A 12,852-nucleotide genomic window follows, 5' to 3' on the forward strand; every position below is an offset into this window, starting at 1 on the left:
AGTGAAAGGTATGGTTAGGTAGCAATCGGCATATCATATTTAGTGTTATTTTTAAAGACATTAGAGCGTCAACCTCCATTTGTAGTAAATTTCTTCAATAAAGACTTTTTAAAACAAGTTTTTTCTTCTTTAAAGTTTCGTCTGGACGTCTAGCATGTAAAGCTAAACATAAGTAAACTAAGAGATCGATTAACATTTCCTGTTTCTCTTTCTTCTCCATTTACGTTTACGGTGCTCACACATTTTTAAAAGTTTTTTTTTTAATCCCTAAAATACGTGTTGTTTTAATTCTTCTTGCCCACATTTTGTTTCTTTAAGGTACCTTGAAGTTGACAACGATAATCGAAAGACACATTGGAATACATTGCTTCTGGAAAGTGAGCACGTGTTTTATGAGCTTGATGAACTGTTCCTAACAAGACACGCGAATTTACAAGTAAGGCATCCGCCAGGTGCTACCAATGTAACAGTAATTGTTCATCGATTTATTGGAGATGGAACTGGTCGATTTCATTTGCGTCGAGATCAAAGAATTTTCGTTGAGGTGGTTGAGTCAAGAACAAACGAAACGCTGGCCCCATGTAGTTTTAAAACGGATGAAGGATCCGAAATACTTTTTCCTGCGATTGTAAAAATGTATGGATCAAGATCCATTTTTGAAGGCCGCATGACAGGTATCGAGGATCTTTTCATCGCAAATGGCGGCAGAGTAGAATTTTCCTCAACCTCACAGACCGCAATGATTGAAAACCGCAAATACATCAGAATCGATAGGAAAGGAAACTTCACTTTCGGAACAGTAACAGTAGAAAGAAATTCAGAAATAACATTTTCGCGTGTGTCCTATGACCTTCTGTTGCGTTCTGCGGATATGAGAATTAAATACGAAGGAAAGATGTTTATAAATCATGGATCTATCTTTTCAAGCTTTGCTTGGATTGAGAGTGAGGGTTTGCTATCTCTCGATGGCAAAGGCTTAGGACCTGAATATGGTTTAGGTAAAGGATACACTGTAAGTGGTGTTGGTTCCGGTGCTGGTCATGGAGGAGAGGGTGGCAAGACAGATTATTCTACCGGTGGAGCTCCTTACGACTCAGTGTACGAACCGAGATTCTTCGGAAGTGGTGGAGGAAATGGAAATGGTGTTGGTGGCTCAGGAGGAGGAAAACTATTTTGGTTTGTTGCGAAACGACTTCAGATAAACGGGTTGCTTTCGTCCAAAGGAACAAACGGACGGGGTATTAACACTGGCGGCGGCAGCGGCGGGAGTATCTTTATTCAGACAACCAATATGACTGGACATGGAGAAATCTCAGTAAGAGGTGGTTATGGAACAGGTTTGGGTGGTTGTGGTTCAGGAGGGCGAGTAGCTATACATTGTCGTTGGAGGTACACTTATGGAGGAAAATTCACTGATGCTGGAGGACAAGGAAGTAAATATGGGGGCCCTGCAGGTACTATCTACAAAGAAGAGAACTATCGCCCTCTTGAATACAGACACGTGAAGTACAGCAAAGCCAAAAATACAACATTACTTGCTGTCGATCACACTTATGTCCATATTGATAACGATGGGTTTGATGTACCAGGAGCAACAGTGCTAATGGCTGAGAATACCACTTATTATGAATTTGACGAAATGGAATTGACTGGATATTCCAGACTTCTTTTATATCATCCTGGAAACATGACCGTCAAAGCAGTGGTGCATCGTTTTATTGGAGACAAATCTGGACAATTTCACCTTCGAAATGATCAAGAAGTATACGTGGAAGTAGTAGAGTCCATTTCAAATTCTACTGAAGCTCCGTGCAGCTACAGAATAGATGTTGATGCTGAAATCATTCTTCCCTCAGAATTTCACGTTCATGGTACTCGATCGAGGATCGAAGGCATGATAACTGGAGTTCATCATCTCAAGGTGTCTAAAGGAGCAGTAATTGACATCTATTCTACAACACAAACAGCGCTGGTTGAAAATCGTACTTACGTCTATATTTCAGAGAAAGGAAATATATCGTTCGCCACAATTGTCGTAAAGCGAGGAGGGGATATCGAATTCAGGAAAGAAAATGAATTCATGAGAATAACATCAAGTGAACTGTCAATAAAATACCAAGGTCTCTTCCATATGAACCATGGCGAAGTTCTATCTTCTTTCGCTTGGCTTGATAGTCAAGGTCATTTTAAACTTGATTTTGGTGGTCATCCAGCTGAGAAAGGACCTGGTAGTGGTTCAACTGCGATCCGCAATGGAATTACAGTTGGTACCGGTGCCGGATATGGTGGTGAGGGATCTCTATACGGCGGAAGCGCTTATGGTTCTGTATACAAACCTCTGTCTCTAGGCAGCGGAGGAGGAAACGGACAAGGAACTGGAGGGTCTGGTGGCGGACAGTTGCTATGGGATGTGGCGAAGCGTCTTGAACTGAACGGCCTTATATCTGCTAGAGGTGCCAATGCCTTAGGTTCCTATAGTGGAGGAGGTAGTGGCGGAAGCATTTTAATTTTAACAACCAACATGACCGGTCATGGCGAAATTTCCGTCGTCGGTGGTGACTCTACAGGCAATGGTGGCGCCGGGTCAGGAGGTCGAATTGGGATCCACTGTCGATGGCGTTTCACCTTTGGTGGGAAATTCAGTGATCGCGGAGGTATAGGCACCGATAACTCAAAGAGTGCACCTGCTGGTACTCTTTATAAAGAAGAAAACTATAGACCTTTAGAATACAGGCACTTGAAATACCTTCCAGAAACAAATGACACTTTACTTGCGGTTGATCATATGTACGTGCACGTTGACAATGAGGGCCGTGACGTTCCTGGTGCCACTGTACTGATGGAAGATTTCAAAACGGACTACGAATTGGATGAACTGGAGCTGACAGGCTACTCAAGATTAGTCATATACCACCCAGATAATATCACCAAGATTACTGCCACAGTGCATCGATTTATCGGCGACAAAACAGGACAATTCCATCTAAGAATTAACCAGACAATTTTCGTCGAAGTTAGAGAGTCAGAAACAAACCGTACAGAAGCACCTTGTAGTTACTTGATAGATCAAGGTGCAGAAATGGTACTTCCAGCTGAGTTTCACACACACGGCGTTAGGACAATAATACACGGAAGAATGACTGGAGTTCATTTTCTCTTCATAGAGGATAGAGCTGTTCTTACTATGTCATCTACATCTCAAACAGCTTTAGTAGAAAATCGTACCTATATTGATATCACTGAACCAGGTAACAGCTCTTTTGCACATGCTATTGTGAAGAAAGGAGGACTTTTTAACTTAAGGCGTATTTCCCAGAATCTTGTCTTGCTGAACACTGCTCTTCTTGAGATACAGTATGAAGGAACCATTAGCATAAACCATGGACACATAACATCTTCGTTTTGTCAGATTGAGACGAAAGGCGTAATTATTCTTGATGGGCTTGGTCATCGCAGTGCAGGCGGTCCTGGAGCTGGTTCAGCACCATCGGGATATGGCTCAGGTGCAAGTCATGGAGGTCAAGGAGGAACGGCCTATAATAGTTATAATGATGGTCAAGCATACGGATCTGTGTTCTCTCCACAAGGTTTTGGAAGTGGCGGAGGTGGCTCTTCAGGTGGATCGGGTAAGGATTTGTTTTCCCAAAAAAAGCCTTAATGGTGTTTAGAAGGTTTTGATAAGTGGATATATAATCTGGGAAAATATACGAAACAATTATTCCTGACCTAATTCAAATGCAAATCGCCTTTAGAAATCTCTCGAACTTTCTTTATATCTTAGCAATATTTTTAAGCATTATGTGTTTTCATTGAGTTAGATGTTCTCTGGACCAACGGTATTATTCCCTTTTTATCAGATCAATAAAGCAAACTAAATACTAATTATTTCTTCATTAAAAAGTGGCCAGTGAGTAAATAATTGACAGTGATTGCACAAACAATCTTTTTCCCCGTACTACAGGTGGAGGGAGTCTACACCTGCGCATAAGCAAACAGCTAAATCTTGATGGACTGATCTCCGCTGCAGGGCAAAGTGCAACCATTTCTTATTCTGGTGGTGGTAGTGGTGGCAGCATCCTCATAGAAACAATGAACATGACAGGACATGGCGAGGTGTCTGTTAATGGCGGTAACTGCCCATCAAACTGTGGAGGAGGTGCTGGAGGTCGCATTGGTGTTCACGTAGACTTTCAAAATAATTACGGAGGTATTGTTGCCTTTTAGAGCATTTTCTTATTCTAGTGTTGATATCTGTATAGGGGTATGTTTTCTTTACCTGGATATATATTTGTATAACTTTATAAGTTTGGTGCCAAGATTGAATTTTTTTACGCTTAGTTACACTTCGAATCATCACTTTCTATTTTTTATTGAATATCTTCTTTGGTATGCCATATTTCATTTTATCAAATAGTTAGGATAGTACGCACGCACTGATTGGTCAAAAACTATGCTTTTTTAGTGAACAGAGCACAATACTTACGGCATCCGCGCGCGCGAACTGTTGCTAGATCCTGCGAATTAGTAGCTATATAATAAAACGAATAAAACAGCTTTTCCGCGCCCCATTCTGTAATAGGGACCTTAAGCACCAACAAAATCGACGACGCGGACGTCAATAAGACGGTCAAGAAAGACTGGCACGAGAACGGCGTCCGTCACATCATTTGTTTACGTTAAGCAAACAACACGTAACGCCAGATCATTTTGTAAAAATATTTTGTAACAATAAGTGATATTTAAAAGTTAATAATTGCTTCCTGCGTGCACGGAAAAAGCTGCTTTATTTGTTTGCTAAATGGAATATCACATTTATAATTGGCTTTTTTAAATGGTAGCCATTATTATATTCAGTATTTTGTCAAGTTGTTTAATTTAAAGAGAATGGTTCTAATAACTATAATATTTTCTTTTAGGCACTTTTCGGGCTATTGGAGGCACAAGTGGAACTCCTTTATATTCAGGAGCTGCAGGAACGGTATACAAATACGAAAGCCGCCGTGGACCACAATACCGGGAACTGAAATATAACAAAGAGAAGAACATCACTTCATTCAAACCTACGCATTCCAAATTAAAGGTTGACAATGAACACTTGATGGTAGACACACCCACTGTGATTATGGAAAACAAGACAGTGTTCTACGAATTTGATGAAACACAGGTAAGAAGTTTCTAGTACTACTGTTTCTGAATGTCTTATATTCACTGCAAAACCCCAGCATGGACGCTTTCTTATGAATAACTATTATATATTATATTATATAGCTAGGATAGTACGTGCGCGCTGATTGGTCGAAAACTGTGCTTTATTACTGAGCGGAGCACAGTACTGACGCCATCTGCGAGCGCGAAGTGCTGCTAGATCCTGTGACCGCCTTTGTTTCTGCGTTAATGAATTCAATACTGAAATAAAATTGGTAACTACATAATATAACGAATAAAACAGCTTTTTCCGTGCTCCGTTCAGTAATAAAGCACTTAAGAAGCGTCGTAAGCAGTAAGAAGTGTGAGAAGCTTACAATTTTTTCGTGCTTACGCCACTTCTTACGTGCTTTATTACTGAACGGAGCACGGAAAAAGCTGTTATATTTCTTAAATATTGCATGAGATTCATGTTAACTATGTTTTCCTAAATTATTTGAATTATGAGTGAAGTTGGCATTGCGAAACTGTAATTGTCTCAGACAAGCGATAATGCATTCCTAATGTATCTTTCTTGGTTAATGTACATTTTGCACGAATACTATTATTATTACTATTACTATTATTCGTCAATGATTCATTCACGTTGTCCATTCTTTAAGACTGACTAGAATTTTTTCAATTTTACTTCAGGTCGAGGGGCACTCTACTGTGGTCTTTTATCATCCAACAGGAGCGAAAAATGTCACAGTAATTGCTCACGAGGTGACAGGAGATAAAACTGGTATTATACGACTGAAATCAAGGCAACGATTATTTGTATTTGTGGTCGAGTCAACTCATACATACATGGACGCACCTTGTGGTTTCTACGTTGAGGACTATGCGGAAATTGTTTTTCCAACTGAGGTTGTTTTACGAGGAGAGACAACTGTCATTAAAGGTATTACTGTAAACTGAACATTACCTTTCAAAACATTTTCAGTTTCTCAATACATAGAACAATTTAGCCATTGTGGTTTGTTCATTTTAATTACCAATAATTATTTGTTCACAGGTCGTATGACAGGCGTTGAAAAACTTGTAGTGGAGCGTCGCGGATCCATTGAGGTCTCAGGCACCGCCCACACAGCCGTCCTACCCGACGAAGCCCAGTGGGATAAAGACAACCCTTTTAATCCGTTCACCCCAGGCTTATTAAATGTCCCTATCGTAACTGTAACTAACACTGGTCTTATTACAGTTACTGCGGTGCCAATTAGTTTTGTGCTGCAGTTTGCCGAATTGACAGTTAAAAAAGGTAATCGAGGTCTATAACTCACCACGTCATTTGCAGGGAATAATCACTTGGCTCTTACTGGATGGCAAAAAAAAAATCGGGCTTGACGTAGATAACTTTTGCTGGGTATTAATGTCATATCCAAAACCTTTTATAAAATACTTTTTTCCCTTACAAGATACTTTCAATATACGAAGCAATTTGTTTGTTTTTCCGTACAGCACCCGGCAACATTCCATTGGTATATTAGCTGTGGTTATGATGAATATTTCTATATTGCTGGCACTGAGGGGTGTCACTTCCAGGGTTTGTTGTGTCCCAAATTTAAGACACGACCGTCATTAATGTGGTCATCCGAGCCACGAGGGATTCACAGTCCCCATTGTAGGGAGCAAAGGCTTTTACACCTTACGAATTTTATCCCTTAGGCAGGGCTTGAACCACTGACCTCCGGAGTAAAAGTCGGAAGCGCTAACCACTGTGCCACCAAGCCCTGCTTTGCCATCTAGCAAAGCCTTTCCGCCCAAGGGAGGTTAGGCTGAATTGACTTTTTATCAAAGCAATGTATCAGCATGTGACTGTTTGTTGCAAATGGTCTATCAAAGAGAGAGAGAGACAATAAATAAATTGCTTTTCATATTCAAAATATCGTATATATAAGTTTTAATATGGATGATAAAAGGACTGAGTAATTTTGTCATCCATGGTTTTAAGGATGTTATTGAAATTTAATTCAGGCTTTACCCTTTCCCTTTTAATTTTCGATGAAATTTATAGATGGGCATCATTTTTTTCCTTAAAAATTTCTTGTAGGGTTTAATAAGGAAAAAAATATTCATTACAACCAACTACTTTTTTATGTCAAAAAGGGTTCCATAAAAAAACGATTTTTGTCGACATAATCTAGAGTGTATCATTTGGAAATTCAGAATGATACGTATCATGTAATGAATATTTTTTCACCATTGCTTTTTCTCATGCTTTGCAGGTGCCAGAATCTTAATCACAACAAACTACCTGACAATAGAAGCACAATTCGTCGTCGTCGAGAAAGATGGATTGCTAGACGGGAATGGAGGAGGATATCCCGCGGGACAAGGGAATGGAAAAGGGACATCTACTTCTGGTGGAAGTCATGCATCAGCTGGTGGTGGGAGTCCAGATGCAACACAGTATGGGTCTCTCTACAGGCCACGACTACCTGGTAGTGGTGGTGGATACGGAGCTGGCGGTGCTTGGGTGAAAATCAACGCAGGATACTATCTTATGAATGACGGGATCATAAGAAGTAATGGGGTCGGGAATTCCGGGCAGTCAAATGGGGGAGGAAGCGGCGGGGCTATTGTCATCGAAACGTTGTTTCTCAAAGGATTCGGCATAATCGAGAGTAATGGAGGTATGTATATCTAGACAACTTGTATGCTTTTAATAAAATAAAACATTGAAAGTGACATGAACTACATCCGGGAACTGAGTTGAAGTATTTGCTTTATCCCCTTTTTTCGTATATCGACGTTGCAATTATTCATGTGTGGCACTTTGGTTTTACACTGTGATCGAAAATGTTCTTTGTTTATTTGTATAAAAAATTCGAGATCGCTCGTATTATTTATTGTTAAGGATACTTCGAACTCTTTTTTTTATTTATATTTATTTATTTTATTGATTCAGTAGTTAATGAAATGTAAAGTTTATCGTATTATGGGAAAGAATAACAGCTAGTGAGCATTTAGCATTTTTAGAAATATAAATTAACTCTATTTGTTTTTGTTTTTGTTTTTTCTTGAAGGTTCTAGTTACAATGGCGGTGGATCAGGTGGCCGTATTGCTGTAATTCTGACCAACGCCTTGATTTATCAAGGTATCATCTCGAGCATTGGAGGCAGAAGTCATCGCTCATCGAATCCCGCTCATGGAAGCCCAGGAACAGTTTATATTGAAACAACTATTGGTGATGCTGTGCACAGGCTCCTCCAGGTGGACAACGCTAACACCGACACACAGGTGTTCTTGGCAGAAGATGGGACAACTCATTATAACTTTGATGAAATTAGGCTAGTAAGGAGGGGAATCTTAGCAACAAAACAGGCAAGTTGAACAGTTTTGAACTGTTTTTATTAAAAGGGCTGCAAAGGTTAAAATTAACATAGAAATTATTAAAACAGGCTCTTTATGGACTGTAAAAAATTGTTTAATGTAGGCGGATTACAACTAGATTGACCTTTTCATTTAATTTAGAAAAAAAAATACAATACGATATCGAACATATGTAAGGACTTATAATTTGTATTCGTTTGTTTGTAGGTTGGTGGTAAAGTCGTTGAACTATCAGTACGTAAAGTCACAGGCGACAAGACTGGTTTATTTCGTGTGAACCCTGTAACTCGAGTATATGTAGAAACACACAGCATAAGAACTCAAGCTCCTGTCAGTTATGAGATTGCAACCTCAGGAGAATTGTATCTTCCATTATTGACGGTAATAGAAGGGAATAGGTCTCCTGGACTAAGTGTGCAGGGCGTTCTTCTTGGAATTGAGGAACTAAGACTACAGAAAAGCACGTATGGGAGTCTATTCATACAAGGATCATCGTTTTGTCAAACTTGTCGTCAGTATACAGGGACGTACTCATTCAAAAGTGTTAAAGTTATGCAAGGAGCGTTGCTAAGAGTGCATAGTTACTCCAAAAACATCAATGCAAAAACTGTTACCCTCAATATTGATCAACTTAGTTTGGATTACACAGGGGTATTAAAAGGAGATGTGGCTAATATCAACACGAATCTCATGAATGTGGAATACGATGCTCGTCTAGATTTCTCTTACAATGGCTGGTCTGCGTTGAGTGGGCAGGGATATAAAAGTGGATGCGGCAACTTGGCAGGAGCTGGTCATGGAGGACGAGGAGGAAGTGGACGAATTTCGGGTTGCCGTTCATGTTCCGTCAGTGGTAAGTAACACGCATTAAGTAATGATTTGCGCCATACCACTTTATTGTTTATTGTATTATTTGTCGTACAAAATCGCTCAACTATTACCGTGTAGAGCCTTTATCGAAAGAATTGTCGCTTATAATAAGTTTAACATTAAATGTCATTAAATTAAGTGACTTTCAGATTCCTTAGACCAAACGCAACAAATCATGCCAGATCCCTTTGTTCACAACTTAAGCCTCACATCGGTGCAAGTTTTACATTTGGCCTATGATTTTAGGGGGGAAATGTTATCTTTAATAATTTATTAAGTTGTTTTCGGCGATTTTTATACAGAAATAATTTTTATAACGAAGATTTGAATGTTTTAAAAGATTATAAGTACACTCAGTGAACCATTTAATTTTTCGGTCCATACCGGAAGTTATGGACCGCAAATTAACGAATCATAGCGCATAATGTACCATATACGCGATGTTCCTACCTTTTGGCAATAATCCAATCTAAAACACTATATCTACTGATCATTTTGAGGTATAATGCAAGGTTTTTAAACTTCATTCAGGAGAGTCTCTGTATCGTGCTGAAATTTTGAAATGTAGAACGTGGTCTATTGTTTCAAATTGTTTCATGAAAAGTACGAATTAAACACGCTTTTGTTCTAAATTAACAGGTGGTCCAAAATACGAAGAAGCGTGCACAGCGTATTTTCCAGGCAGTGGAGCAGTTGGTTCAGGAGGTGGAGTAATTTTCTCGGCTACAGATCATCTTCTTGAGCTGGAAGGTAAAGTTATAACAGACGGAGCCGCTTCGGCAAGTAGATCTGGAGGAGGTGGAAGTGGTGGCACGATATCAGTCTCAGCCCATCATTTTGACGGCCACGGATACATGTTTTCTAACGGTGGACATGGTACTACCTCCTCTTATTCCTGCGGCCTGATATCAAGTTATACAGCTCATGGAGGAGGAGGAGGTGGAGGTCATATTCGCCATTTTTCACCTTATCCAATAAGAAGGGATGTTTTACGTCACCGATATGTCCAAGGAGGATCAGGGGGAGAAAGAGGTGAAGACGGTCAAATTTGTGCCACAACCACTTGCAACAGCCACGGAACTCTTTCCCCTGTAACAAACGCTTGTTCTTGCTATGTTGGTTATTACGGCGTTGATTGTGGCTATAATTGCACTCGAGAGTCCACATGCTCGGGACATGGAAGCTGCAGTAGCGGCGGAGCATGCCGGTGTGATGATGGATTCGCTGGATACCGATGTGAACATGACTGCCATCCAAATACTACCTGTAATGGGCATGGACGGTGTAGTGTAACAGGCCATTGCGTTTGTGATCCTTGTTATCATGGAGCAAATTGCGAACTACATTGTTCTGGCAATGGAAAATGTATTGGTAACAGTTGTGCTTGTCAACCATGTTTCATTGGCACCTACTGCCACTCTGAATGTACTGGTCACGGCAGATGTGTTAATTCAAACTGTAACTGTAACTCTACTTGGAAGGGAGATTTCTGTGAAGTACCGAAATGTCCAAATGACTGTTCTGGTAACGGCATATGCAATGCAGCTCTTTTAAAGTGTTTCTGTAACCCTGGATGGAAAGGTGAAGATTGTAGTCAGCCTAATTGCCCTGGTGAGCCAAATTGTCATGATCGCGGTACTTGCATTATTAAAGATGGCACGGCTGTATGTAGTAACTGTTCAAAAGGATGGATGGGTCCTGCTTGCAATGATGTGTGTCTTCACGGGATTCAAGTTCCAATGGATAGTGGAAACTGTCAGTGTGACGCATGCTGGGCAGGGAAAGGATGCAATTCACTTTGCATGAATCGTGGGGCTTGTGTAAACAACAAATGTGAGTGCGATCCTTTGAAAGGTTGGCGCGGAGAAGTTTGTCAAATACCTGGATGCCCTGGTGTAAATGGTGACTGCAGCGGCAATGGGGACTGTGACGGTATAACACATACTTGTACATGTTATGAAGGCTGGACCGGTATTGGCTGCCATATTCCTGACTGCCCAGGGGCACCTGATTGCTTCGATCGTGGAGTCTGTAATGCAACAACTAATCCTCCAACTTGCCAAAGATGCATGAAGGGTTGGATGGGTCCTGCGTGCAATGACCCTTGTACGTTTGGTGAGCAAATACCAATGGATAGTGGAAACTGTGTATGTCAACCTGGCTATACTGGAGTAGGCTGTAATGGTGAATGTTCTTTACATGGTAAAGTGCTCAATGGAAAATGCATATGTGATATTGGATGGCGCGGAATTTTATGCGACAATCCAGGTTGTCCAGGTGACGATGTTGATTGCTCAGGACATGGAGAGTGTAACAGCGCTACTCATAAGTGCACATGTAGCGAAGGCTGGACTGGTCTTGGATGCAACATACCAGATTGCCCAGGAACCCCAAACTGTTTCAACCGAGGATTCTGTAATTCGTCATTTGATCCTCCTAAGTGCACAAACTGTTCCAAAGGTTTTATGGGACCTGCTTGTTCAGATCCTTGTGTACATGGCCTGCAAGTTCCAATGGACAGTGGAAACTGCGTATGTGAACCAGGGTGGGTTGGAGTAGGATGCAACAGTGAATGTTCTGGACATGGTACAATAGTAAACAGTGTATGCAAATGTAATCGTGGATGGCGTGGCACCTATTGCGATAACCCAGGATGTCCAGGTATTGGATCTGATTGTTCGGATCATGGAGAGTGTAACGGCGCAACTCATGAATGTGATTGTCGAAACGGCTGGAGAGGAGATGGCTGTGAAATTCCTGACTGTCCTGGTAATCCAGATTGTGCAGATCGAGGTAACATATTTTAATAAAAAATGTTTTTTCTGATATCCAACTTCATTTTTGTCTTCGAATAATACATATAAACTCTTTTTAAGAAGCCAAGATCATTTGAAATTATATTGAAAGTCCTTGAATCCGATTGAATTCTATAAAGCATAGCAAAGTCGATTTATCGTATAAAGTAGCAAAACAAATACAGATTTATTGATAAGCTATAAAAATAAGCATAAGCTGTGCAGGTTTATTATTTGTACGGTGAGTGAACGTGTCTTATCAACGTTCACAATGCTATTAGTTTGATGGGTGCAAACATTTGCTATTTAGGTTTCTGCAATGCCACTTTGGATCCCCCTCGATGCAACAATTGTTCTAAAGGATGGATGGGTACTGCTTGTGAAGATTTATGCGTCCACGGTAGCCAGGTTCCTATGGATAGTGGGAATTGTCAATGCGATGAATGTTATACTGGAATAGGTTGCAATATCCAGTGCAGTGGACACGGAATATGCAAGAACAACGAGTGTGAATGCAATACGTTAGCTGGATGGAGGGGGTCTCTATGTGAGGTCCCTGGTTGCCCAGGAGCTGGAGGAATGGACTGTTCTGGACATGGTACTTGCGATAGCAGTAATCATAAATGCATATGTGATCCAGGTAAATTATGGTTTACTCTTTTCGTT

The 12,852-nt window shown here is 40.5% G+C and overlaps 1 protein-coding gene across 1 annotated transcript in view; it reads left to right on the top strand.

Moving 5' to 3' along the window:
- Window positions 1-12,852, top strand: part of LOC116298030 (uncharacterized) — a 116,754-nt gene that overhangs the window by 74,061 nt on the left and 29,841 nt on the right. Inside the window, exons 64-73 of the mRNA XM_089031668.1 lie at window positions 319-3,626; window positions 3,962-4,207; window positions 4,917-5,164; window positions 5,839-6,088; window positions 6,203-6,445; window positions 7,413-7,820; window positions 8,214-8,512; window positions 8,729-9,374; window positions 10,031-12,184; window positions 12,497-12,826. Of these exons, the coding sequence (XP_088887794.1) occupies window positions 319-3,626; window positions 3,962-4,207; window positions 4,917-5,164; window positions 5,839-6,088; window positions 6,203-6,445; window positions 7,413-7,820; window positions 8,214-8,512; window positions 8,729-9,374; window positions 10,031-12,184; window positions 12,497-12,826 (8,132 nt within the window). The remainder of the gene's footprint in view (window positions 1-318; window positions 3,627-3,961; window positions 4,208-4,916; window positions 5,165-5,838; window positions 6,089-6,202; window positions 6,446-7,412; window positions 7,821-8,213; window positions 8,513-8,728; window positions 9,375-10,030; window positions 12,185-12,496; window positions 12,827-12,852) is intronic.

This window comes from Actinia tenebrosa, unplaced genomic scaffold (genome assembly GCF_029948245.1).
Source record: "Actinia tenebrosa isolate PJP-AT-01 unplaced genomic scaffold, QUT_ActTen_1.0 PGA_scaffold17__23_contigs__length_9995812, whole genome shotgun sequence".
Classification (NCBI taxonomy): Eukaryota; Metazoa; Cnidaria; class Anthozoa; order Actiniaria; family Actiniidae; genus Actinia; species Actinia tenebrosa.